This window comes from Auxenochlorella protothecoides, assembly GCF_000733215.1.
Source record: "Auxenochlorella protothecoides strain 0710 unplaced genomic scaffold scaffold53, whole genome shotgun sequence".
NCBI classification, from domain to species: domain Eukaryota; kingdom Viridiplantae; phylum Chlorophyta; class Trebouxiophyceae; order Chlorellales; family Chlorellaceae; genus Auxenochlorella; species Auxenochlorella protothecoides.
In genome coordinates this window covers 177,051-202,083 of record NW_011934321.1, presented here as the reverse complement: position 1 = coordinate 202,083, position 25,033 = coordinate 177,051, and the positions used below count along the sequence as shown (strand labels likewise).

General features: G+C 64.6%; 13 protein-coding genes across 13 annotated transcripts; 6 read left to right on the top strand and 7 right to left on the bottom strand.

The window, feature by feature from the left end:
* Positions 1 to 72: 72 nt before the first annotated feature.
* Positions 73 to 2,207, top strand: F751_4505 (Nicotinamide mononucleotide adenylyltransferase 1; the record flags this gene model as incomplete). The annotated part of the gene is made up of 7 exons (XM_011401900.1): positions 73 to 220; positions 450 to 841; positions 1,036 to 1,108; positions 1,466 to 1,478; positions 1,568 to 1,687; positions 1,809 to 2,013; positions 2,130 to 2,207. 7 exons carry the CDS (start codon positions 73 to 75, stop codon positions 2,205 to 2,207), a joined length of 1,029 nt encoding a protein of 342 aa, XP_011400202.1.
* Positions 2,208 to 2,595: 388 nt separating this feature from the next.
* On the top strand, positions 2,596 to 3,039 carry F751_4504 (hypothetical protein; the record flags this gene model as incomplete). The annotated part of the gene is made up of 1 exon (XM_011401899.1): positions 2,596 to 3,039. The coding sequence occupies one exon, from the start codon at positions 2,596 to 2,598 to the stop codon at positions 3,037 to 3,039; it is 444 nt and encodes a 147-aa protein (XP_011400201.1).
* Positions 2,634 to 5,500, bottom strand: F751_4502 (hypothetical protein; the record flags this gene model as incomplete). The annotated part of the gene is made up of 5 exons (XM_011401897.1): positions 2,634 to 4,196; positions 4,425 to 4,647; positions 4,958 to 5,027; positions 5,201 to 5,279; positions 5,426 to 5,500. 5 exons carry the CDS (start codon positions 5,498 to 5,500, stop codon positions 2,634 to 2,636), a joined length of 2,010 nt encoding a protein of 669 aa, XP_011400199.1.
* Positions 3,783 to 4,718, top strand: F751_4503 (hypothetical protein; the record flags this gene model as incomplete). Its single annotated transcript, XM_011401898.1, has 2 exons — positions 3,783 to 4,206; positions 4,537 to 4,718. 2 exons carry the CDS (start codon positions 3,783 to 3,785, stop codon positions 4,716 to 4,718), a joined length of 606 nt encoding a protein of 201 aa, XP_011400200.1.
* A 364-nt stretch (positions 5,501 to 5,864) lies between the features above and the next one.
* Positions 5,865 to 6,872, top strand: F751_4500 (hypothetical protein; the record flags this gene model as incomplete). The annotated part of the gene is made up of 4 exons (XM_011401895.1): positions 5,865 to 5,972; positions 6,130 to 6,272; positions 6,392 to 6,461; positions 6,606 to 6,872. The coding sequence occupies 4 exons, from the start codon at positions 5,865 to 5,867 to the stop codon at positions 6,870 to 6,872; spliced, it is 588 nt and encodes a 195-aa protein (XP_011400197.1).
* On the bottom strand, positions 6,038 to 6,316 carry F751_4501 (hypothetical protein; the record flags this gene model as incomplete). Its single annotated transcript, XM_011401896.1, has 1 exon — positions 6,038 to 6,316. One exon carries the CDS (start codon positions 6,314 to 6,316, stop codon positions 6,038 to 6,040), a length of 279 nt encoding a protein of 92 aa, XP_011400198.1.
* Positions 6,873 to 7,163: 291 nt separating the features above from the next.
* Positions 7,164 to 7,514, bottom strand: F751_4499 (Post-GPI attachment to proteins factor 3; the record flags this gene model as incomplete). Its single annotated transcript, XM_011401894.1, has 1 exon — positions 7,164 to 7,514. The coding sequence occupies one exon, from the start codon at positions 7,512 to 7,514 to the stop codon at positions 7,164 to 7,166; it is 351 nt and encodes a 116-aa protein (XP_011400196.1).
* A 743-nt stretch (positions 7,515 to 8,257) lies between these two features.
* F751_4498 (hypothetical protein) lies at positions 8,258 to 9,057 on the bottom strand (the record flags this gene model as incomplete). The annotated part of the gene is made up of 3 exons (XM_011401893.1): positions 8,258 to 8,356; positions 8,492 to 8,680; positions 8,923 to 9,057. 3 exons carry the CDS (start codon positions 9,055 to 9,057, stop codon positions 8,258 to 8,260), a joined length of 423 nt encoding a protein of 140 aa, XP_011400195.1.
* A 273-nt stretch (positions 9,058 to 9,330) lies between these two features.
* On the top strand, positions 9,331 to 11,292 carry F751_4497 (GTP cyclohydrolase 1; the record flags this gene model as incomplete). Its single annotated transcript, XM_011401892.1, has 6 exons — positions 9,331 to 9,486; positions 9,578 to 9,633; positions 9,738 to 10,233; positions 10,336 to 10,477; positions 10,817 to 11,046; positions 11,242 to 11,292. 6 exons carry the CDS (start codon positions 9,331 to 9,333, stop codon positions 11,290 to 11,292), a joined length of 1,131 nt encoding a protein of 376 aa, XP_011400194.1.
* Positions 11,293 to 11,701: 409 nt separating this feature from the next.
* Positions 11,702 to 14,683, bottom strand: F751_4496 (hypothetical protein; the record flags this gene model as incomplete). Its single annotated transcript, XM_011401891.1, has 8 exons — positions 11,702 to 12,228; positions 12,439 to 12,530; positions 12,670 to 12,774; positions 12,921 to 13,091; positions 13,220 to 13,371; positions 13,672 to 14,198; positions 14,409 to 14,436; positions 14,576 to 14,683. 8 exons carry the CDS (start codon positions 14,681 to 14,683, stop codon positions 11,702 to 11,704), a joined length of 1,710 nt encoding a protein of 569 aa, XP_011400193.1.
* Positions 14,684 to 15,471: 788 nt separating this feature from the next.
* Positions 15,472 to 16,888, top strand: F751_4495 (hypothetical protein; the record flags this gene model as incomplete). Its single annotated transcript, XM_011401890.1, has 4 exons — positions 15,472 to 15,555; positions 15,681 to 16,015; positions 16,110 to 16,230; positions 16,472 to 16,888. 4 exons carry the CDS (start codon positions 15,472 to 15,474, stop codon positions 16,886 to 16,888), a joined length of 957 nt encoding a protein of 318 aa, XP_011400192.1.
* A 1,096-nt stretch (positions 16,889 to 17,984) lies between these two features.
* Positions 17,985 to 18,374, bottom strand: F751_4494 (hypothetical protein; the record flags this gene model as incomplete). The annotated part of the gene is made up of 1 exon (XM_011401889.1): positions 17,985 to 18,374. One exon carries the CDS (start codon positions 18,372 to 18,374, stop codon positions 17,985 to 17,987), a length of 390 nt encoding a protein of 129 aa, XP_011400191.1.
* A 1,431-nt stretch (positions 18,375 to 19,805) lies between these two features.
* On the bottom strand, positions 19,806 to 23,074 carry F751_4493 (Glutathione reductase, chloroplastic; the record flags this gene model as incomplete). Its single annotated transcript, XM_011401888.1, has 9 exons — positions 19,806 to 19,830; positions 20,044 to 20,204; positions 20,399 to 20,779; positions 21,221 to 21,437; positions 21,703 to 21,866; positions 22,039 to 22,242; positions 22,494 to 22,587; positions 22,713 to 22,822; positions 22,964 to 23,074. The coding sequence occupies 9 exons, from the start codon at positions 23,072 to 23,074 to the stop codon at positions 19,806 to 19,808; spliced, it is 1,467 nt and encodes a 488-aa protein (XP_011400190.1).
* Positions 23,075 to 25,033: the final 1,959 nt, after the last annotated feature.

Below are 25,033 nucleotides of genomic sequence, written 5' to 3'. Positions count from 1 at the left end.
GTGGGCTACCGCCCCGTGGTCTTGGTGGCCTGCGGCTCCTTCAACCCACCCACAATCGCCCACCTCCGCATGATGGAGCTGGCCCGCGACGCCATGACTGCGCAGGGGTACGATGTGCTGGGAGGCTATTTGTCCCCGGTCTCCGACGCGTACTGGAAGGAGGGCCTGGCGCCCGCCGCCCACCGCGTCGCCATGGCCCAGGCCGCCGCCGCCTCCTCCGGTGGGTGGATGAGTGGGCTTTGGATCTGCTTGTTTGGTGATCTTGGGCCTCAGGACTGTGGGTGTGTTGGGATCCAAAGGGGCCCAGGCGGCGCCAAGAGACAGATGCTAGGGTGGATGCAGGAGGAGCCTCACCGAGCCACCTGCCACTCGCCCTGATCGCTCGCTCGCCGTGAGCACCCACATTCTCCCCACCCATTTCATACCATCCCCTTGTCTCTGTGAGCTAGACTTTGTGATGGTGGACGCATGGGAGGCGGCGCAGCCCCACTACACCCGCACCCTGGTGGAGCTGCAGCGGGTGCAGGCGGAACTGGGCCGCGCTTTCTCGACAGAGGAGCGCGGCGGCGCGGGGGTGCTGGCCAGCTCCGCCGGCCCCGCGCCCAGCCCGCGCGCGGTGCTGGTCTGCGGCGCGGACGTGCTGGAGACCATGGCGGACCCCTCACTCTGGCGCCAGGACCTGCTGGACGCGCTGCTGAGTCAGCACGGCGTGGTCTGCGTGACGCGCGGCGGCGCGCGGGCGCTCTCCCTGCTGGAGACCCCAGGCACGCTCCTGCACCAGCACGCAGGGCGCGTGTCCATCGTGCAGGAGCCCGTGCCCACCGACATCAGCTCCTCCCTGGTCAGCGGGCTTGGGATGTTGTTGGTTGGTGGGAGCGTATGAAGGGGGGCCCAGGAGGTTGAAGTGGGCGGGAACATGCTTTGTGCCTGGGGCGTTTGCAAGGGCCATGATCGTCAGACACACTCTCAGGCCTACCAAGATACCATGCAGCTGAGCATGCCCCACCGGCGACACTCCCTCCTCCTCGATCCCAGGTGCGCAAGGAGCTGGAGCAAGGCAGGAGCGTGCGGTACCTGGTGCCGGACGATGCCCTGACCCACATCTACAGTCACGGCCTGTATGGCTCGCTGCAGCAGCCCGCCCGGGAGGGCACCCAGCTCCATGCCCAACAACATGCATGATCCCGCGGTGCACGGCACACGAGTCAATCTTTACCTGTGATATATGCGTTTGTACCGTGCCCTTTTGTCTGTGCTGGAAATGCAGAAGCGCCTGGGAAGGGAATCAGATGTAGATCACGCTGCACATGTCCAAGAGCCCGAGACTCCTTGGGAGATGGCACACCGATGCCCGTGAGCGCAGCCGTGATTGGAAAGCAAGGCATGCCTTACCACCCTCGCGCGCCTCCTCCCGTGTACTCCCCGTGCAGGCACCCCCAGCGAGCCCTCTTTCCCGTGCCGGCAGCCCACATCGACAGGTGCGTGGGGCGCGGACAACCAGCGAGAGGAGTCTGGATTCCCCGACACCAGGAAAGGGTGCCATCGCCGCCCCACCTCCCTCCCGCAGGTCACTCGACGAGCCCGACATCATGTCGTCCTCTCTGGTCTGGGAGCTGGTGAAGAAGAACAATGCCTTTCTGAAGAAGAACATCAACGGCATTGTGGTCTCCACCGAACCCGGGAACCTGTGAGTGGCACTGTCGGGCGCCCCAGGGAACGGGGTGACTCAATCCCTCCCGTGGGATCTGGAGCGGTAAGGCAGGCACCAGAGCATGCTCATAGTGTCTTCACGTCGTTCCTCATCGCAGGATGAACAAGCACAGCTACAAGTACTCCGGCCTGGCCAACTTTGGCAAGACCATGGACGTGTCTGCCGACGAGTCTGGTCTGCTGATCAGCACCAGCAGCAAGAAGAGGGCCGGCAACCTCCGGTCCTTTGCTGTCAAGTCCCACGCCCGCAAGGCCACCAAGTCTGCGGTCGCCACCGCCGGCGCCATCCGCCCCGACCTCAAGGTGAATGGCGGGTCTCGCCTGGCTGGGCTTTGATTGCACTGCCTCCTCCCCTCGTTCTCACAGCTTTCGCACTCCTGACAAACCACCATCCAATCCACCCCAATGTTCACCCACAGGACGCTGCACGCGCCAAGGCCTCCGCCCTGGCCTGGTCTCTGCGAGTGAAGAAGGCCGCCGCCAAGACCTCTGCCTGAGCGGATGCGTCGGTGCAGCCTCTGCACGGGTGCAGCAACCATGTAACTACCCCTCATGACTTTTGACAAACTATCAGATTCCCATTGGGTGTGGATGAGGGTGGCAGGGGCTTAGGGGTGTTAGTGAGGACAGCAGCCTACCTTGCATGTTTCCAAGCGTCGGAGCATGTCAAGGTGGATCTTGTGCATTCCTCCCAAATTGGCGAGGCACTTGCCATCAAGAGAAGTAGGGAGTCAATCTCATCATCTCACTGTCCCATCCCTGAACAGCGATTCCCCCCCACATTCAACATCTGAGTAAGCGGTTACATGAATCATTCGCGCCGGGCACGGCTCGCGCCCGGCACATTCTCACACTCGTGACGCTACACTTGGGAATGGGGCAGTCATGGGCACGGGTGGAATGCAAGGTAAGGAGCACTTCCCTCACAGCTCCTGCTTCGTCTTCTCGAACACCTCATCCACCTTCTGGTGCGCCTGGACACGCGCCTTTTCCGCCTCGCTGGGCCCCACTGACTTCTTCAGGGAGGTCCAGCCGTCGCTGGCGCGGCACTTGGTGTCGTCCCAGGAGCAGGCGATGCTGTCGGTCAGGTTGTCCCACCAGGAATGGCCCGGGGCGCGCGCATTCCACGCCTTCTCGGCGGCAGCCTTGGCCTGCTCCCAAGTCTCGCCGCTGGCGGACTTGGTCTCCTCCCAGCGCCGTTTGGCGGCAGTCTCGACGTCAGCCCAAGGGTGCCCGCGACGTGCGGAGCCGGTGACCCAGTTTTGCCAGGCCTCCTTCCCCGCCTCCTCCCAGGACTTCTTCTTGTGGCCCCAGAAGCCGCCGGAGTAGTAGGACTTGGCCGCCTTCTCGGCCTCATCCCAGCTCTGCCCCGCCGAGTTCTTGGCCTCGTTCCAGTTCTCCCAGGCCGCATCGGCAAACTCCTGGTACCCGTCCTTGCTCTTGCCCTTGGTCTCCGCCCAGTAGGCGTCCGCCGCCTTCTGCGCGTCGGCCCAGGTGCCGCCGGCATAAGCCTTGGCATTGTACCAGTTGCGCCAGGTCTTGGCCGACGCATCCTCCCAGCTCTCCCCGGTCTTGGCCTTGGTGGTCTCCCACGCGCTCTGGGCCTTGGCCTTGGCCTCCTCCCAGCTGGAGCGGGAGGTGTCCTGCAGCACGCCAAAGGTGCGCTGCGCGGTGGCCTTGGCCTCGTCCCAGGGCTGCTGGGTGGCCTCCTTGGAGCCCCACCAGCTCCGGAATGCGTTCTTCAGCCACACTGAGCTGGCCGCCTTCTTGGGCTCGGGGAAGTAGCCGGAGAGCCAGCTGCTGGAGCGCACGTCGCGCCAGGAGTCGGCCGCCGCGCGGCTGGCCTCGTCCCAGGTCTGCCCCGTCTCGTGCTTGGTGCGCTGCCACTGCTCCCAGGTGCGGGCGGAGACATCCTCCCAGTCCTCGGTGCCGCGGCGCCACAGGTCCACGAACGCGTCGCGCGCGCCCTCCCACGTCTCGGGCGACCGCGTCTTCTCCCAGTTGGCGTAGGCCGCGTCCAGGCCGCGCTCGTAGGCGCCGCTGGCCACGTCGCTGGCCGCATCGTAGCCCTCATGCGCCTTGCCCTCCGCCTTCTTCCAGGCGGCGTAGGCGGTTGCCTTGGCGTCCTCCCAGGTGCCCTTGCCCTTGCCCGCGCCGGTGCGGTAGGCGCTGTACGCCTGGCCCATGGCCGCGCGCCAGGAGTTGGAGGCCTGGTCATACCCCGCGCCCGCCCAGTCAGAGGCCACCGCCGCGGCCTTGTCGTACCCGGCGCTGGCGTAGTCGGCGGCCGTGTCGACCGCCTGCTGCGCGCCGCCGCCCACCGAGCTCGCGGCGGAGGCGGCCGCGCCCTTGGCCGTGTCAGACGCCTCCTTCACCGTGGCGGACGCATCCTTCACCACGCCCTTTGCCGCGCCCTTGGCCTCCTTCACCGCGCCCTTGGTGGCACCCTCGGCCTGGGCGGCGGTGCCCTTGGCGGCGCCCTTGGCCTGCTCCCAGGCGCCCTTCACCGCGCCGACGACGTGGTCGGCCACGCCCGCGGCCTTGCCGGAGGCGCGGTCAGCGGTGGCGGCAGCCTTGCCGGTCGCCTGGTCGTATGCGCCGGCGACCTTGCCGGTCGCGTGGTCGGCAGCTCCCGCGGCCTTGCCAGAGGCGCGGTCGTAGGCGCCGGCGGCGGCAGACTTGGCCTCGGCCGCCTTGCGGGCGGGGAAGCTGACGGTGGAGGACCAGGTGTCCCACGCTGCCTTCTTTGCGTCGTCCCAGCTCTGCTGGCTCGTCTCCTTGCCCGACTCCCAGGCCTTCTGGGCGGTCTCGGTCGCCTGGTCCCAGGACTCCCCGGCGCTGTTCTTCAGGCCCTGGGCCTGGGCATACACGGCGTCCTGGTAGGAGCCGCCCAGCCCGGCCAGGCGCTTGGCATGGAACCAGGCGCGACCAAACAGGCTGCGAGAAGGAGGAGGTGCACAGGGACGGGCGATGAACTGGGGTGCATTGGGCTTGTACTCGCATACTGATGATGGAAGCATGATGAAAGCTGGTGTGCCCCGAGCCTCAAACGCTGTGCATAGCGTCGTGGCTCACCTCTGTGGTGCAAGCTCTTCCCAGGAGCTGGGTCCGTTTCCGGCAGGTGTCCTGCAAGAGCATGGATGTAGAAGTGGCAGTGAGGTGCAGGTCGAATGGACACAGCCCCCTAGCAGGGGAGGACCAAGGACACTTGCAATTTAGTACCTACAACCAGAGATACCAAACTCACGTGACGCGGATATACTCCACCTCTCCCACATGGCCGGGGAGGTTGGTGGACACTGGGACCACGCGGTCATCTGTTGAACAGAGATGGGATTATGGATCAGTCACTCGATCAATGGTGCCAATCCTTCTTGCAAGACGAAAAATGCGCCAAAGCCTTGTAATCAGACCACACAATCACTGCCGCCTTCAAATACAACATATCCCAGACTACAGCAGGATGCTGCATCTCAGGCACCCGACTCACTTGAGACATAGGATCCCTTGATCCTGTCCACCAGGCTCCTCAGGTAGGAGGGGAGGCCAGCTGCCTGCTCGGCCTGGGCCTGCAAATAGGGGGGCGGTGCAAAGCCACGTCAGGGAACGGCACTCACACTTCCGGACGAGCAAACAACACACCCCCCAGCCATCGAAGTAGACTTGGATGGAAGGGTGGATCATCACCAAGGAATTACTGAGAACCAAGAATCACCTGTGGAGCGCCGACGGCGAGCAAGATGAACAGGGCGATCGACACCCCGCGCATCGATGTCGAAGGACGCCTCATGGCGTCTACTCGTGATTCAGGCAGTAGTCCGATCAGACTACCTCGCGCATGGGTTTTAAATGTATGCAGTGATCAAGTTGTCCAAGCGTGTAGTCGGGGCAACGTGCTGTAAGCGGCGATCGTTGCTAGTGACGGAACAGTCTGCCCGGCAACGGGCAGTGGTGGTGAAGCTGCCTAGAAGCACGCCTGCTCCTGTTGCCGGTACCTTCGCAGCACCTGCCCCCCACTTGCTATTGGTTCATTTAGAAACAGGCACGCATGACGAGCTTGTATAATCATATCCAAACCTACATTTATCCCTTCATTCACATCAAACGTAACCCACTCCCATCTGTCCATCGACATCGACATGGCTTCCCTGAGAATGATCTGCATGCAAACCGCCCCCCTGAGGGCTGTCGCCTTCACCCGCCCGGTCGTGAAGTCGCACCGCCAGTTCCGCTCTGCCCCTGTCGTGCTGAGGGCTGTCAACGTGAGTTTCATGGTTTGACCGATGGCCTAGCGATCGTGCATCGCATTCCCATGAGCGGTTGCGTCTTATCCACGGGACGGACGGCCATGCTTCTCACGGAGTCGGCTGGGTAGTGCGATGCGGGCGATCTCACATGTTTCCCCCACCTGTTCCACAGGAGGAGAGCCTGGGCGACAAGGCGCGCAACGCCTACGAGGACGCCAAGAACGCCGTCGGCAACGCGGCTGAGACCGCCAAGGAGAAGATCTCCGGCGCGGCCGACGAGCTGCAGGGCGCCGGCGAGGACATCGCCGACAAGACGTGAGTGTTGAACGCCATGCGTCAGTTGCAAACATGATTGGCATTGACGTACATCATTTGGATCACACATGTGTTCAATCCCAGACTCATGCATCTGGCTTGCGCCTCCACGATCGCAGGAAGCGGGAGGCACGCTCCGCTCAGGGCACCGCCGAGCGCAAGCTGGACAACACCTCCGGGTCGGCCAAGGTACATTGGATTTGGGTGATATGTATACCTGGAAATTCAACTTCTTTGATGCTGTTTCAGATCATGCCATCTGCCTGCATGACAAGTAGCCATCGCACAGATTGGCTTCATCCAGCAATATCCCTTCTCACTCTGCCCCCACAGAGCGCGTACAACGACGCTAAGGGAGAGGCAAAGGATCTTGGCCAGCAGGCCAAGGACCAGTTCAACAAGGCCAAGGGCGCGGTCGAGGACTTTGCCTCCGATGTGAAGGGTGATGCCAAGGATGCTACCCGCGACGTGAAGAGCGGTGGTCGGGACCTGAAGTCCGATGCCAAGAGCGCGGCTCGTGATGCCAAGAACGAGGGCAAGAACCTCGCCGACCGTGCTGGTGATGCCATCAAGGATGTTGGTGACAAGCTGAAGCAGTGAGCCACCCCCCCTTCTGGTTGAGAGGCATTCGTTGAACAGCACCCACCCTTCCGACTGTTGATTCTGTGTGGCTGGTGACACCAAAGTGTTCCCCAGAACTTTTGTGTATTGTACTTCAATTTTAATAACGTTATCACTGAGAATTAAACTCAAGTGTCAGGGATTGAAGGAAAATAACGTGTGCAGTGCCACGCTAGAAACCACTTCGATATCATCTCCCATGCCATACTTCACTCGACACCTGGACTATTGGCTTGCATTCCTGTCCACACCAGAGTATCACCAAAACTCCTACAATTCCTTGTCCTCCCCTGCACTATCGAGGGGTAGTGACCACATCACCTGTCCAGCCTGCAAATCCAGCAGCACAAACCGGTACCACAGCGCCCACAGCGGGATGGTGGCCAGGTGCCAGACGGCGTGTGCGTCCAGGGTGTGCCAGAGGAGTGGGGGAAAGTCCAGCACCTCCAGCAGGCTAGCTGCATTCAGGCTGGCAATGAAGACCAGCAGCGACCGGCGGCTTGGGTGGGTGGCGCCCTCCCGCGTCCACCATGCCCAGCGCAGCCAGAGCAGGGTCTGCAGGAGGCCCAGGGCCAGGCAGGCCACCACCCAGCCGCCGTAGTCAAAGCGGCGGGTGAGCATGGCGTGCACGCGCGCCAGGTAGGCCACGCCCAGCACGGCGCCCAGCGCCGCGCGGCGCCGCGGGGCGGCGGCGCCCACGCAGCGCAGCGTGCGCAGCGCGGTTACGTACACGCCCAGCGCCACCACCGCGCCGGCCAGGAAGTAGTCGGCGCGCTCCGTGACGCGCGTGTCGCGCGCGTGGAAGGCGGCGCTGGCCAGCCAGGCGGCGAGGGAGAGCAGGCAGTGCGCCAGGTAGGGCGGCCCGCCGCGGCGCCCCGCGCGCCACAGCGCCCGCAGCGCGCGCGCGTGCGCCGCGGCGTTGAGCAGGGAGGCCACGGAGGAGAGGGGCTCCTGGAGTCCCAGCCAGCGCGTGAAGGGCCACTTGCCGTGGTACTTTTGCGCCGCGTGTGCGTGGGGCGGCGGGGTGGGGCGCCAAGGAGTGGGGTGCCGAGGAGTGGGCTGCTGGAGCGCGGCCCTTACCTCCGGCCCCTCCACCGCCCACATGCACAGGTACCCGCAGTCGGTCTCGCAGGTCCACGCCGTCCAGCGCAAGATGATGGGGGGCGCCGCGCTGCCCTGGTCCCCGTCACCAGGGACGCACAGGGGGGAGTGCACCTGGCCGCGCCCCCCGCTGCCCTCCACGCAGTGGTAGAGGCATCCGCGGTACTCAGGGGCCTCGTCTCCCGAGCTGGCCAGACAGGGGGAGCCCAGCGCGCCCAGCAGGACGCACAGCAGGGCCAGCGCCCTCATGCTGAGAGGCCCCGTCAGGGCGCAAGCGGGAGGGCGCAGGCCTCTTTGACCTCGGCCTGCCACTGCTCCGCTCGCAGTACCACGTCCACCAGCTCCGCCGTTAGATTGATCACCTGCGGATGTAGGCCGGACAGGAAGTCAGGACCCTATGAAGCTGGGGGTTTTGAGTCGGGCAGCGTTGCCCCACACCGTCCTCGGAGAAGGTGAGGATTATACACCCCACTCAATCAAACACATCCGCGAGTCACCTTGTGAGCTCTGACGTAGCGGGGTCCAGTGGGGTCCTCGGCCACGGGGCCCACCACCAGGCAGTAGTCTCCTGGCACGATGGAGGCGAGGTCCAAGCCCGGCAACCGCGACGTCACCACCACTGCAATCACGGCGCCGCTGCTGTCCTTCAGATTCAAGCCCGCGTCTGTGCGCTCACAGACCGTGCCCTGGTTACGAAGAAGTGTTCTGAGAGGCTTTTGAAATCAGTATCACGAGGTGGCATGGGTGAGAGTGGAGGCTCCCCTTGCGTCCGGTACCATCATGGCGATGCAAGAGGGGGAATGCTAGGGGTCTCACCAAACCGAGTGGTCGCCAGCCTCACTGTCACAGTCCCTCCCATCTCGAGCGGGAATGCGTGCGATTCCCATCACACCGATCCGACCCATCCATTGCCAAAGGCACTGCGCACCTGGATCCAGACTCGTTCGAATGGGGCTCCCCACTCCGTGCGGTATGTCCCCCGGGTACCGGCTACCGGGCAGCGCTGGGCGCCCAAGACACCCTCGACGAGCAGCTTCACGCAAGGCAGTCCCACAGCCTGCATTGAAGCATGCCATTGCTGTGCAGCCGGCGCCGAAGATCATCTGTCGGGGGAAGTTTGTGCCTGGAATCATCCAATTCCAATTCAGCACGTGAGGAAACCGTGGGGACCTCTAGACCGCGCGCGGCATCCAATCCGTTTGTGAATTTTTGCCAAGGCCATGCTGGACGGGCCCATACCCATGCAGGACCGTCGTCGCTCCTAAACATCGACAGCCAGGGCTGCCAGCCTCCCCGCCCCGACCCCGGTGCGCGCCGGGCTGCGGCGCCCTGCGCCATGGTCACCACGTCCAGCGCGGTGCAGGCCCAGCCGCCCCCAGCCGCGGCGAGCGGGGAACCAGCTGTTCTAGACCGCATGAAGGGCGCAGTTACCACTCTGCTGGAGTGCATCGGCGAGGATCCCAAGCGGGAGGGGCTCGTGGACACGCCAAAGGTGGGTGGTGCAGGGGGGCGCTGCCCGGCCCACGACTGTCGCCCGCCCGCACGCCTCACTTAGAAGTCTCCCTACTGAATGGTTCATGCAGAGGGTGGCCAAGGCCTGGCTGGACATGACGCGGGGGAGCGGCCAGGATCATACAGGGTGAGTTTTGTTGGAGGGCGTCCCAGCTGGTGCCTGATGTTGCTCCCTGCTGACCCATCTGTTGTCGTTCCGACCCCCATACTCCTCACCACCCATCACCCCAGTGCCTTTGGCTCCGCGCTGTTCCACGAGCCCTGCCTGGCCGCCGCGTCCGACGGCCTGGTCCTGGTGCGCGACATAACCTTCGCCGCGCTTTCCAGCTCCGCCCTGCTCCCCTTCTACGGCGCGGTGCACGTCGCATACCTGCCCCGCCACGGCACCATCCTGGGCCTGTCCAAGCTGGCGCGGGTGACCAAGGTCCTGGCGGCCCGCCTGCAGGACCAGGCGGGCTTTACGCGCTCCCTGCTGGCGGCCGTGGTCGCTGAGTTGGCGCCCGCCGGCGCCGCTGTGGTCTGCGTCGCGCGGCAGCTGGGCGGCATCGAGGCGGAGAGCGGGCCACGCGTGACCTGCCTGGCCGCAGGTGCATTGCGCCGCGCCGACCGCCTGATAGAGCTGGAGGCGGTGCTGGATCTGGCGCCGGGGTCGCTGGATTTGGGAGCGGAGGGGGCGGCTGGGCTCGACACAGAGCTCCTGATTGGGTCGGGGCCTGATCACGTGGATGTGAGCAGAGAGCGAAGGCCGCCCTCGGCGCTCAACCCCGAGCCTGAGTCCCTTGACGACTCGGCCGGGCGCGCGCCGCCCGCCACGCGCGCGCGCATGGAGGCCGCGGTCCGCGTGCTGGTGGAAGGCGTGGCCGAGGCGCACGGCGCCAAGGTGGACGCCCGTGCTCTGGTCGCCAGCCGGCGCTACGTGGCCTGGCTGCTGCGCGCCACCGCCGGCTACGGCGCGGCATTGCCACGCGGCGGTACGCCTGCCGGCCCCTGCTCGCCCGATGCCGGCTCCAGCTCGCCCGACGCCGGCCCCTGCTCGCCCAACGCCGGCCCCTGCTCGCCCGACGCCGGCCCCTGCTCGCCCGACGCCGGCCCCTGCTCGCCGTCTGCCTCCTCCTCCGCCTCCGACATGGAGCTAGACGCGCCTGCAGACGGCGCCCGCGCCGCGCCGCGCCCGCGCGCCGTGCGCTCGCGCAGCCGCAGCAGCGACAGCAGCAGCGACAGCGCGCTGCCCGTGGGCGCCACCTGGTCCGGCGCCGCCTCGCCCGCCTCGATGTCCGGGGACGAGGGCGAGGGCGCGTGCCGCCCCGTAGCCCCCGGCGCGCTCATGGCCAGCCTGGCCCTGCCAGCGCCCACCCGCGCGGCACCCCACTCCGCGCTGCACCTCTCCTGCCACGCCTTCAGCTCGGAGTGCGAGCACCACCTGCTCCCCTTCCACGGCACCGTGGGCTTCGCGGTGCTGGGCGCCGCGCCGGACGCCGGCGCACTGCGCGCCGCCGTGGCGGCCTACTCCCGCCGCCTGCAGGTTCAGGAGCGGCTGACGGTGCAGCTGGCGGACGAGGCCTGGGCGGCGGCCGCCGGCGCGGAGGCCCTGCTGGTCGTAGTACGCTCGGCGCACATGTGCATGGTCGCGCGCGGCGTCGAGCAGCACGCCAGCACCACCACCACGACGGGCGCGCGGGGGAGGTGGGCGGCCGACGCGGCGGGCCGCGCGCGCGCGCTGCGCGCCCTGCTCCAGCTCGCCGGCGGCGAGCGGCGGGAGCCCGGTGGCGCTGGGGCCCTGTGCTGAGTGCCGGGCCTCTTGGTCCATGTGCTCCGCCGCCGAGTGCGGTACCGCCAGTGTGTGACCCCTTATCCTGCGTGCCAGGCCTGTCCTGGAGTTCCAGTCGGTGCTGAGGTCGCAACCTTTCCCTACCCTTGTGATTCATCCCCTCCCACCACCGCACACAAGGGCCCCTCATGTGACCCCTTGTCCCCTCCATTCTTTCACTCCCCTGCTCAGTGAGGTGAAGAACCTCACTGCCCCTCAAAGGCTTGCTGGAGATTACAGGGGGGGTGGGCAATGCATATGGGAGTGTCCAGACATCATTGGGTGGGAAAAGGGGCGACGAGCGGCAAGATGCGGCATGCGGGGGAAGTTGACGAGCCTTGGCTCCGACGCATGCGGACGCTGCATCCGAGATCGGCGCTGCGACGCTTCACTGCGCGCGGTTGATGTGGGTGGCGTGGGAGACCTCGGCCCCCAGGCCCTTGGCCGCCAGCAGCGACTGGGTGTCAGAGGGGACCTCGCCGCGCGCGACGCGAGCCTCGGACTCGGTCGTGGGCGTCAGCTCCGCCTGCCACTCGTCCGCCTTCTTCTGCACCTGCTCCTTGGTGTGCTCCACCGCCCAGCGCGCGTTGTCGCTAGCAGCCGACAGTGAGTCGGTGACGCTGTGCGCGGCGCCAGCCACGCGGTCGGCCACGGCCTGCGCCGCGCCCGCCGTCTTGTCCTTGGCCGTCTCCAGCCCCGACACCAGGCTGTCCTTGGCGTCCAGGGTGCGGTCCTTGGCGGCGCCCAGCCCCGAGGCCACGCCCTCGCGGGCGCCGGCCAGCGCGTCCCGGGTCTCGGCGGCCACCGGGCTGCGCGCGGAGCGCAGGCGCGCAGAGTCGTAGGCATCCACGGCGGTGTCGCTCAGGGAGATGGAGTCGCCCGTCGCGTAGCGCGCCGCGCGCTGCGACTCGGTCTCTGCGAGTGAGTAGGAGGGTGGAGTGTGAGTGTGTTGGGTAGGGCTGTTATGGCTGGTGGTGACAGGGGTACACGAAATGGGGAGGCTATTGGTGCAGCCCCAGGCGAGAAGCAAGTTCTGAGCAGCGTCCTGAAAAGGATGCCTGCATATCACGCCAAGCATCTGCAAAACTGTATAGAGGTGAGAAACAACATTGCCAACCCCTGCACCTGTGGGGCGGTTCAGGCGTGCCTCGCGCAGTTTGTCCTCAGCCTCATGGACCTTGGCCCCTGCGGTGTCGGCGGCACCGCCCAGCTTGTCCCTGCAAACAGTGGCGAAGGAGGTGTTTGAGAGGGTGGGGAACGGCGGGATGTGGGTTGCGACCTGCAACGACAGCCACACTTGCCACGGAGGGCACGGCGGGTGCTGATTCCGGTCAGGATGGGTGCTAAAAGACACACCTCACAGCCTGTGAGAACTGTGCGTAGTGGAAGTCGCCCGGACCGGCGCGGTACTCGCGGACGTATGGCTGCTTGGCGCTGCCACCCTGGCCAGGCAGGTGCTCCCTACCGAGGCATGTGGGGCAGGCAGTCGCCGGCATGTCCGAACCCCCTAGGGCCCGTCGCCGATCCCCGCTCGAGAAATTTGCGCTGCACCGCCCCATCCGCACCCCCCACCCCAGACCTCCAACACCGCTCATCTCCTGCAGTACCTGACGAATCCGGCGGCGCCCTTGACGGCACCAAACAGCCCGCCCAGCGTGCCCGGCTGCTCGCCGTCAGCCAGAGCCTCGCGGTCGCCGCGCCGGACCAGCTCCTCTGGTGCGGCGTCGCGCGCCTTGCTGGCCGCTGCGTCGCCCAGCCCCTGCTCGCCATCCTTGGCCCTGGCAAGGAACGAATGGGAAGTGGTTCGGTGTATGATTTACCCCCACAAGGGTGACAGCAGAGACCTTGGGGTTGTCAGCTCACAGTCCCACCCTGCCCCACCCTCCCCAACAACCCACACGCATACCCGACGTAGCTGGCAGCGCCCTTGGCGGCGCCAAACAGCCCGCCCACGGTGCCCGGCTTCTCGCCGTCCGCCAGCGCCTCGCGGTCTCCGCGCCTGCGCAGGTCCTCAGGCGCCATCTCGCGCGCCTTGCTGGCCGCCGCGTCGCCCAGCCCCTGTGCGCCATCCTTGGCGTCGCGGCCCGCGCGGCGCGCGGCACCGGCCGCGCGCTCTGCCTCCGAGCGCAGCGCATCGCCTGCGTCGCGCGCGGCGCCCTCCCCGCCGCGCACGACGTCGCGCGCGGTGAGGTTGGGCGGCGCAGCACGCGGGGCGCCGTAGCTGCTGGCCGGCGCGGGCAGGCCGGCGGGGCGGGCGGGCAGCGCGTCGCCGCTGGCCAGCGCCATGGCGTCGGCCAGCAGGTCCTGGCTGGCCTGCTCCGCCGCGCTGGCGGTTGCCTCGTCGTGCTCCACGTGCACCGTGGGCAGGTGCTCCTTGATGTACTCCACGCCGCGCGCCGCCTGCTCGTACACGGCGTCGCCAGCCTCGGCAACCTTGTCGCGCGCCGCGGCCGCGTACTCGCGCGCGGCGTCGGCCGCCTCGCCCGCCGCCTCACGCGCGTGGCCGAGCGCCTCACCCGCAGCCTCATCCACCTCGCGCGCCTTGTGCTTCGCAGCCTGCGCCGCCTCGCCCGCCGCTTGCTTGCCGGCCTCCACGCTCTCGCCCGCCGCAGACTTGGCAGCCTTGCCCGCCTCGTGCAGCGACTCCTTGCCCTTCTGCGCGGCCTCGCCGGCCTTATCTCCAGCCTTCTCGGCGTGCTTCTGGGCGTAGTTGAAGTTGGGCTCGTTGCTCAGGGGTTCGCCGGCCTTGTTCTTGCGCGCCGCGCCGCCAGAGGGCTTGCTGCCGGTGGTGGAGGATGTGTCGGTCGTCTTGGTCTCACCCTCCTTCACGGTCTGGGCATAGGAGATGTCGCCGGGGGCCTTGCTGACATCTGGCTTGCCGGGCTCTGCAGAGGGAGGAGGGGGGAGTGGGGCTGGCATGCAGACACCGGCAGGCTGTGATTCGGGAGGGGTGTGTGGGAGCAACGCCCGTTTTGTCCCTTCCACCGCAGAAGGAGAACATTGTGAAGGCCTGCAAGGCAAGGTCGAAACGCATAATCCCATCGAGAGCATCGCGAGGGCAGTCCCATACACCCCTCCCTGGAACTTCCACTCACTGTGGGGCTTGGGTGCAGGTGGCGCAACCTGCCACATGTTCAGGAGGTAGAGGGGCGGGGAGGGCGAGTCAGTATTCTCGACACAGCACATCAGAGGCATTAGTCACGATGGATGCAGCATTGAGGAGCAGCAAAAGACCAGGGCAAACCATCAGCCACGCCCTCACCGTCTCGGGTGCGGGGATGGTCTGCACCTTTGCGTCCGGCTCCACGACCTGTGTGCCGGGGGCGGAGGCCTCGCGGCGCAGGGCCTCGTAGGGGTTGTTGCCGCTCATGCTGCTGGATATGTCTGACCTTGTTCGTGAATTTTGTTTCGATGGAAGGGCTGGGTGTGGGAGATAGATGCCCCGGATCTGGCCTCTGGTCTCGTATATGCGGGGCTCGGGCGAGTGCAGGCTGTGGCAGGCAACTACGGGGTAGCTACCGGGATGCCGCATACGTGGGGACTCACTCAGTTTGCCTGGTTTTGTAATCAGCAGTTGGCCTGCGAGTGCCTGCGCCCTCACCGCGTTTCTCAAAGTCTGAGTCTTGCAGACACCCCGTCTTCATATTCTTCATCAGGGTGGAATGTTCGTGCTGGCGCACCAGTGTATACTGTGCAGTGGGGCAGCCAGCCAGTGCGACGGCCAGTCTTGAACATTCCCCTCACCCTGAGAAGGGTACAAAGAGAACTTGGGCTGTACGGCATCCAACCTCTGACTCAGTTTGCTGATATAAAAGGGTATTCCATTTCTAGGTCAAGGGCAGGGACTTGCACCATTCTGGGTCCATGCCAGCCATACATACAGGTGCAGATGTGAATGCACCCCACCCTCGTTTGCGCAGCGATGCAAAAGCTTGCCGTTCATCGCTCTGCAACCGCTGTTGACACCTTCAATCGACCTCACTCAATCGAATTCAATCTATAAGGAAGAACATCGCAACAAGCATGAGCTCCATGTCGTCTTCGCTGAGTCCACCCCGTCCTGGCTGAACCGAAGCTGAGCGGGCTGCATTGCATTATTGCATCCTCAGTCCCCAGATCCGTGACAACACCGTTGCGTGCCGCCTCCCCGCCCCCCTCATGGAGGCCGGAGATGTCGCGCCGCTCACCTATGTCGTGTTCCAGATCGAGGACCAGCTGGTGGTACGAGGGGTGGCGCATGAGGTGGACCTCATCTCCCGGCATGCCGCACGCCCCCGTCAGGCTCGGGCACCGCTGGCTGGTCTGGCCCACCAAAGGTTGTCTTCCCCCTGCTTGAGGCGCCCCCCTCCTTCCCCCCCGTCCTACAGGTAGCCTGCGACCTGGAGGGGTGCGAGCTGCTGCGCCTGCCCTGCGCCTCCGAGGAGGAGGCCAGCAGCCGGGAGTTCCTAGACCTCGTACACGCCACGCTGGCATCGTTGCTGCCCCACGCCACCCCGCTCCCCGGCACGCTGCCCTCCCCGGCGGCCGGCGCCGACGCGGAGCGCGAGTGCCGCGCCACGCTGGCCGCGCTGGCCGAGCAGGACGCCGCCATCGCACGCGTGATGGCGGCCGACGCGGAGGAGGAGCGCGCGGCCAGGAGGGCGCTCGAGGCGCGAGACGCCCGCCTGGCGCGCGGCCTGCAGCGCCGGGAGCGCACCATCGGGTCGCTGGCGCCAGGCCCGGCGGCGCCCTCGCCCCCCCCCTCGCGGGCGTGGGCCTGGGTCGATCCCTCGGCCCCACCCGCCCTCCCCGCCCAGGACTTCCCGGCCCTCTGCGCGCCAGCCAGCCCCGCACGGGTGCCTGGTCGGCCGGCGCACCCGCAGCAATGTCCGGGCGGGCGACCGCATGACCGCACCGAGGCGCCGCTGGACTGTGGCCGTGACGCCCTGCCTCAGACAAGGGCGCACCCCGCCGGCCCACGGATCCCCGCCCTGCCTTCGCTGCCCAAGGTGCTACTGGGTATTTTCGGTGGAGCTCGCGGCGCCTGCAGTACCCTGTTTGGTTGCGTCATGGACTGGATAACCCTCTCCCTCCCAACCCCGGAGAGCCAGGCCTGCAAGTGAGCGGCGCTGCTCTGACACATCTCCCCTTCAACTTTCTCCCTCGACCCATCCCGCAGGCAGACGCGTCGGTGCGGGAGGCGGTGCTCAAAAGCGCCGCCTGCACCTCTCTCCAACCCCACCGCCAGCCGCCGAGCCCGGCCCGCCTGCGCCGCATGATGCACGCCACCGATAAAGAAAGGGAGGCCCACGAGTCCAGCGAGGAGGAGCCGGAGCGGGTGAGCAAGTCCAGCATCCGGAAGCTGGTGGCCGACATGCATGCGCGGGGCTGGCACCCCGTCAGGCAGGGCCACAGCGGGCACTACAAGTACGAGCGCCTGATCCCGGAACTGGGGGGGCTGAGGCAGATGCACATGCTGGCGGGGACGCCGTCGAGCCGGCGCTACATCTGGGCGGTGCGGGCCGCCATGGCGCGCGCAGACCGCGAGGTGGCGGAGCTCAGGGCCCGCCAGCAGGGGCCGAGCCTGGTGGCTTGACTGGAGTCTGGCGGGGGCCGTGCCTGTCCACCCGCAGGGGCTGACAGCGCAAGCAGCAGGATCCAGCCCCCAATCCCTTCACCTTCCCAATCTCTGTCGGAAGAAAGGGGCCCGGTTACATTGACATGAAGTGCTTTGAGGCATGAGGCTGGAGGCACACTTTTTGGATCACACTGGCCTCACAGCCGCCCTCACAGTGGTCTTCCACATGATGGACCGACTGAAAATTGAAAGCGTACGTATAGGTCTGAGGCAGGGGCATGTGTGGCTGGAAGGGTGAGGGCCATGGGGGCGTACACCGTGCCCCAGATCACAGGCCCAGGTGGCATGCGGTCTGGGGCGCAGGCCAGGGGCCCTGGGAGGCATGGCAAAAACGAAGAAGTAGACTTACTGTGCGACGTGCGATGAAGGAACATATTCATGGCACGGCCTGCTCGTTGGGGCTTCTGACCAAAGGGCTCAGTCTGGAGATGCCCAGCCGACCCTCATGCCAGTCCTCATTGCTGCTCTGCATGCACGAAGGGAGAAAAGGCTGCATGAGCATGGAGGCGCCAAGCGCAAGCGCAGCCACACAAAGTTGTGTGGATTCGTGGACGTTTGCGCGTGCCTCACCCCATCCTTGCACCTTCACCCATAACCCTTGCCTGTGAGTTTGCGCTCTCCTCTGCATTGTCGGACAGGCGACCCTTCCTCATGAAGCTCAGCCCTGACGATGGCATGGATCCGTACAGCAGAGCCGCAGCTCCATGCGGGGACAGCCCATCCGACCGAGGGCTGTTGCTTGCGCTGGTCATTCCAGAGGGGCGCTCCAGCTGCCTGCGCCTGGGGCTGGCCATCCCCCCGGACATTCTCCCGAGGCCAAACGTCCCATCACGGTCAGGGAGCGAGCGCGGACTGGAGGCCATGTCGAAATCAAAGCCCCTGCGAAGTATCAGGGTCAGGGTGAGAGGAAGATAGCGCTTTGACTACCCATCTGCTGGACGGGACTGTTTCCCTGAGCATGCTTCAGCCTCTTTCCATTGACGCAAGGAGCACATTGCAATCATTGTGCACAAATTAGCTCCATCTGAACCCTCCCACATCCCTGGAACCTTCCTCACTTGGCGGTCTTCAGTTGCATGGGCTCTGCCTCCCTCCAGGAGCTCTGCAGTTCAGCCACGAACTGTGCCTCTTCCTCATCAAAGGACTGGACGACCTGCTCCGCCAGCTCATGAAGCGGTCCGAAGATGCCGTTCTCGGAGGTATTTTCGGACCGATCCGTGCCGGCGTTCTCGAGCGTGGAAGGGTCCGGCAAGGTCGGGCCCGCCGCGCCGCCTTGCGGAATGGAGTCTTGGACGAGGAGGGAGTCCGATGGCGTCGGGCCCAGCGCGCTCCCGTCGCGCACCTCCGGCATCAGGTCGGCATTCAAGGAGGTGAGCCTCTCCAGCTCATCAACCTCCCTCTTGATGTGCTGCGCAGTGGTGGAGGGTTCGATGATCGGGAGCATTCCGGAAGCCCTCGATGTCAAGATCGGTCTTACCGTCCCTCGTGGGAACGTTCAGACACACGCCAGCACACCTTGATGGTGGTCTCAAGAATAGAGCGGCTACTGCGATGAAGCATAGCGCACTTGGTCTGCGCTCTTCCCACGCATTCCTCTATGACGCGAGTTATCTGAGCTTTCGAGCTGGCATTTAAGAGGGGCCTGAGTTCGTCTTCCAGCTCCGCCACCCGCTGACGAATGCCCTGTGCACGTCTCTCGAACGATATATTTGACATAGCTGTGACTTAGGTTTCTGTTTGCCTGCGATGAGACATTTGCGCCGTCCGTAAACCTTTCTGAACGTGCTGCGACCAGCGCGTTGTGCGATGCACGCCGGGAGCTTCGGAGCAACTTCAGACCTCCTCTCAAACTTCTGTACCATTCGACGTGAATGACAGAGACTGTTTCTCAATAGCAGTTATCTAAGTGTGTTTGGAGAGTGCCATGTGTATGCGAGTTCCAAGGTCGTCGGGATAGGGAAATCCACGCTCCGCCGAAACCTCGGGATCCTCCCTCACAGGTTTCTAAAAAGGGAGCATGACCTCAGATGGATCCTCTAGCCGACCAACGCAACCCTCGAGTCCTGAGCACCAGTCAAAGGATGACAAGGATCGAGGGCTGGTGGAGTCGGTGCATGAGCGGGCTTCCGTCGCCGCCAGCACCGCCATCTCGGTAGTTAGCCAGGCCACCAAGACTGCCAAGGATGCAGTGCGTGATGCGCTGGAGTACGGCAGAGAAAGGGTCTCGGAAATCAAAAGCAGCGTCAAACAGGTGTGGAAGGTGGAAACTCTCCCACTTGCTCTTTGATGGTGTGAGGCAGGAAGAGCATCCTTGTCAACCATGGTTCCTGGCAAGTTTCTGTGGATGTCGTCGGACTGCCTCCTCCACCCTACCCCTGCAGGAGGACTCTAAATCAGGCTCTCAGACGTCAGACAGTGCACCCATCATTAATGCATCGAGGGGCGAGGCACAAGAGGCCCGGGCACCAAAGGACAGGGCAGCCAGGAACGATGCGCCCAGTGACCAGGGTCCCAGTAATGAGGCCATCAGTGAGACGGTGCAACCCGCTACCGCAGCAAGGGCCAGGCTTTGAGACCCCAAGTAAAGCGCTGCCAGGAATTAATGGTGATGCGGATAAAGAATTCCTCTTGTGTACTATGCTCCTGCAGAATCCTCCCTGGGGAACATGCCATGTGGATGCTCTCGGGCATATGTGCAAGCTTTTGTACAGTCTGAGCTTTTCAACCACCAGTTCCAGTGACAGTACCAAAGGAGCCATCACGGGGCAGTGTGTGCCATGGAAAATTGCTGAATATTGGTCCTGACAGTATGCAGAGAGGGTCTGTGTGGAGTGGCTCGACGCCTGCCGTGCTTGCTTGCAGGGGGATCCGTTTCTCAAGAGGCGCCGCACTTGATGCGCCTGGGCAGTGGATCACATGAATGCCTTTGATGCGGGCGCCTTGCGTCAGCCAGGCATGTTTGCATTCCCCGTGCGTCGCTGAGCCAGGTTGTCATCCCGTCCATCACTGCAGCCCTGATAACCCTGGGACAAAACCTTGAGTTCCTACTTGAGAACTTTCCAGCTGCTACCTCCTCCCCCCCCATTGCCCGCTCCCCTCGTCCCTCCCCGCACCACCTGCTGGGGGTGCCCATGGTCACCCACTCCTCGGCGGAGGAGGGGTGGATGCCCACGGTGGCGTCGAACTGGGCCTTAGTGGCGCCGCACTTGAGTGCGATGCCCAGGCCCTGCATGATCTCGGCGGCATCGGGTCCCACCATGTGGCACCCGACCACCTGGCGCAGGGGACGGGTGGGGGATCGGGGAGCGGGGGGTGAGGGTGCCTTCCTGTGTGTTGCAGTGCATGTGCATGTACCAGTGGCGGCCAGCGGCAGGCACTGTCACACCCGCCGGCTGCACGCCGCTGGCGCTCTGTACCACAGTACCTCACACACATCCCCCAAAATCATCCCCCATATATCATACACACCTTGTCGCTCTCCACGTGCACCAGCATCTTCATGAAGGTCTTCTCCTCCGCCCCCGACAGCGTGTTCTTCATGGGCCGGAACTTGGAGACGTACACGTCCACCTCCCCGCTCAGCTTCTCCTGGGCCTCCTTCTCCGACAGCCCCACGGTGGCCAGCGGCGGTTGGGCAAACACGGCCGAGGCGATGTTGGCGTAGTCAGGCGCCACATCTCGCCCCCCGAACAGCGTCTCCACCAGCGCGCGGCCCTCCATCAGCGCCACGGGCGTCAGCGCCACGCGGTCCGTCACGTCGCCAATGGCCCAGATGCTGGGCACGCTGGTGCGGCTGAACTCGTCCACCACGATGGCCTGGCTCTTGGGCGCCAGCTCCACACCCGCATCCTGCGCGCAGGGTTTTGAGCGTGTGAGTGTGAGATTGTGTTCTTGAGCGTGTGCGTGTGATTGTGTGGAGGAGGGTTGGGGCAGGGGGGGGAGGAAGGGGGGGGGGAAGGAGGGGGGTGCGGTGATGGAACAGGCATCCGGGTGTCCGGGAGCCCCAGCCACCAGAACAATCTCAAAGAGGCTGCATCAATACTGGCTCGGCTGGCCCGGCCGGCATGCAGGCGCCAGTCAAAGGAGCGCACGATCCGATCCACCTGCTCCAGGGGGAGCCCCCACGCCCGCCACCCACACTGCCCGTCGGCGCCCGCCGCAGCAGGGTCAGCGGGCGCATGGACGGTGCTGCAGCGGCCACTCTCCCCCTTGGCCCCCCGCAGCCCCGAAGCCACACATCCCGCACAGGGGTGCAAAGACTCGAGCCTAGGACCTCGCAACTCGGCGCACCTCCAGACCGATGCCGCGGGTGTTGGCCCGGCGGCCGGTGGCCATCATGACCTTGCCGCAGCGCAGGGTGTGCTCCTGCCCGCTGCCGTCGCGGTAGTGCAGCACGTACCGCCCCTCCCCCTCCTTCTCGATGCTAGTGGGGTTGCACTCGGAGTGCACATGAATGCCACGCAGCTCCAGGTTCTCCGCCACCGCCGAGCGGCACTCGTCGTCAAACCTGCCAGAATCAGCGAGGGGGTTGAGGCTCCGGGCGAATACACTGGAAGGATGCTGCGCCAACCTTCCTGGCAGAGGAAAACTGTGGTGTTCTGCGCGTGCCAGGGCGAGCACAGGCAGACCCCTCCACCAGCGCCTGCATGCCTGGGCAGGCATCTGCGCACAGTCATCCCAGGGCGGCATGCGCGCGGCAGTGACCCGCATGTGCCAAGCACCACAAAAATCAACCCCACCGCATGCCACGTCGCCCCCACACTGCCACTCACGCTCGGAGGGGCAGCGGCGCTCGGTACATGAGGTGAACATCGGCGCCCAGCCCCTTGAAGATGCCCGCGAACTCGACGGCGATGTAGCCCCCGCCGATCACGGCGATGGAGGTGTCGGGGTACTCGTCCAGCACCAGCGCCTCGTCGGAGGTGATGGCATGCTCCTGCGTGGGTGGTGAAGGGGAGGAGGGGGCTTCAGGGAGAGGGGGTGGGCATTTGGCGTGCAGGTGGGCTGGCTCGGACGCCGGGATCGCATTCAAGGGCCCCTGCGAGGCACATGCCGTGCCGCCCAAGACAGGAGGAAACCCCACCAAACCCACCGCCCGCCCGACAGACCTTGCCCTCCACGGGGATCTTCACGGCCCGCCCGCCCGTGGCCACCAGGATATTGGCCGTCCTCAGCCGGCGCACGGAGCCATCGGCGGCCCGAACCTCCACTGTGTGCGGGTCCAGGACCACGCCACGCCCCTCGATCTGCTCCACGCCGGCGTTCTTCAAGATACTGGTGTACACGCCGTTCAGGCGCTGAATCTCCTTGCCCTGCCCCGGATGTTGGGGGTGGGAAGGTGAGCGCATGGGCCTGTTTATTTTCCCGATATGCATCGGAAAGGGCGGCGCGGGGGAAGCGGCCAGGTAGACATCCAGGGGGCGGCCCCCGGCCATCCGGTATGCCAGGCCGTGTGCCTCACGGCGAGTCGGTGCGCGAGCGCAGGCACCTGCAGCGAGGCATGCGGCGCCGCCGATGCCTGCTACGGAGCATTCAGAGCCAGGGGCACACCTCGCCGGCCCACCTTGCGGGCGATGAGCTGCTTGATGTCCACGGGGGGCGAGGCGGCGCCCCAGCCAAACCCCTGGGCGGCGCGGAAGCCGTCTGCGAACTCGGACCTGCGGGCGGGCACGGGCATGGTGTTCAGGTGGGCAGGAGGGTGTTTGACCCGGGGATCGCCCGCCCCCAATGTCTGCCGTGCAAGGTTCATGTCGCAGGCCTGCCCACACTCTGCGCCGCTCACGCATAGACCAGGAGCTTCTTTGGGACGCATCCGCGGATCACGCACGTCCCGCCAGCACCCCCCGTGCTGTCATCCGAGACGAAGCCAAAGGGGAGCTCGATGACGGCCACCTGTGAGGCATCCGGGCGCGGCAAAACAAGTGGAGACCGGGAGGCCGGCGGGTGCAGCAGCGGGTGGGAGGAGAATAATTCCGGGGCAGCTCGTCCATGGCACTCCCCCACCGTCACGGAATTTCGTGCGAGTCAGATTACCTTGCGGCCGTACTTTGACGCGGCCAAGCGTGAGGCGCGTACACCTCCAGAGCCTGCACCGATGGTGACCAGGTCGTACTCGAAACCATCCTCCCCGGCGTGATCAGACATATTTACTGGCCTATTAACCGTCTCCCGGGGTGCGAGAATGCCCTCAAGATGCCGCAGCATGGGCACTGAGTCCGAATTGTATTGGTTGAGGGCGCCTCTGGCCGTAGGGCGGGGGTTCAGTTTGTGGTCTGACAAATTGCCGACGATAATCCAAGAGGGTCAGTCCGTACATGCTGCCTATGGATCGCCTCGTATGTTCAATCAACTTGTTCTAACGCATAATACGTTCTAAAGTTTTAGATATGCCTGATCGTCGGTGTAAGCGGGGTTCTTTGTGCCATCCACACCCAGCACTCCCACCTCGGTGTTGCACTTCAACTCCCCCTGGTAAGCGCGGGTGCCTCCGCTGCCCCTGATCACCCATCCAAGCTTCCCTCGAGTGGGTTTACATGACGCTGACTGCTGGGCCAAGGAGAGCGGGGCAGTCCCATTGGGTCAATGAATACCATCCTGGCATGAAAAGTCTCAGTGAGTGCCCTCCATGGTGCTACACCTGTCACACCTGGAGCTCATGGAAAGTAACGCATGACTTGGGTGATTCTAGGCACGTGACATCATCAGCGTTAACAAATTTGCAAGTGAAACAAATGGAGGTGCCATAGCTCTAGGTCCCATCAGGTGTGATGCAACATGTCTTTGTATCAGGACTATGCCAGGTGTATTTTTACGACCCATTTTGTAAAGGTATATTGTTTGGAATAAATAGGTGTCTGACGTCATCCTGGACATCACCTTGCTTTGCAAATCTGGCCATGTGTACAGAGTCGGGGCAGGTAAAGCCGGAGGAGGTGGAGAAGGGGAGGGAGAAGGGAATGGTGGAGGTGAGGGTGGAGGCGATGAGGAGGGAGGAGATGATAGGGAATCCCTGGAGAAGGCCAATATCATCTCACACACATGAACGATGGCCTTCCCCACCGACTTCTAGCCTGGATTTTGCGCATGATAGGGGCACTTTCGGCGATGGGGTTAATACAGTGCGTGAGGGAGCCTGTGGTCCCGCCCTTTCCGATTTTCCGACAGCTCAGTCTCTGCCCCCGACGCCTCTGAGGCGCATCGCCACATCAAATCCGGCTCCTAGGCAACCGTGGGGACTGTTGTGACGTGAATTACTCAGGAAGGGTTACATTGGGTCGCGTTGCTGGGTGTCATACGGCCTCAAGCCTGCAGCTATTTGGTTTCGAGAACAGGCTCAGTCCGAATCCGGGTACCCTCTTGCCCCTTTCAGCATACCGAATCAAGTCCGGAACGGACGAATGCTCGAGAATGAAAGTCTTGGGGACGCAATGGCGAGGTTGGCGGACGTCTTAGATCGATGGATGCGCTGCCCCCACATCGCTGACGTCCTCCACCTGGACAGAGGCATGCCCATCTACTGGCTTGAACGCATGGCCAGGCGTATGAACATGGCGGTGCTGGACGATGAGCCGACGCGCCTCCAGTATTACGCCATCAACCTGCGGGGCCCTGTCTATGGATGGGCCTCATCCCTTTTAAGAGGGAACGCCTTCACACCAGCAGTGACCATGTGTGCGGAGTTTGAAAGGAAATTTCTGGATTTCTTTAGACCCATCTACTGCCACAGGCGGGGACGTGTGGATCTGTATCAGCTCCAGCAGCGGGGTAGCGTGGCAGAATATGCCCGAGAGCACCAGTCCATCGTGTCGAGCATCGAGGACCTGACGCCAGACGAGTGCCTTGCGACATTCACCTCAGGCCTCAAGCCAGAGCTGCAGAGGGAGAGCAGCGTGCACTTTGCCAGCAGCTATGAGGAGGCCTTGGTGAAGGCGCAGTGGCAGGAGCAGAATACCCGCCGCAGAAGACAGCGTAACCACACGCTCCCTGCCCAAAAGGGGCAGCGATAGGGAGACTTTAGCGCAAAGTGTCCCGACTGTGCTAGCCGCCACCTCCGACTGGCCCCGAAATCCCAGACAGTGCGGCCTATGGACCCTGCCTTTTGAA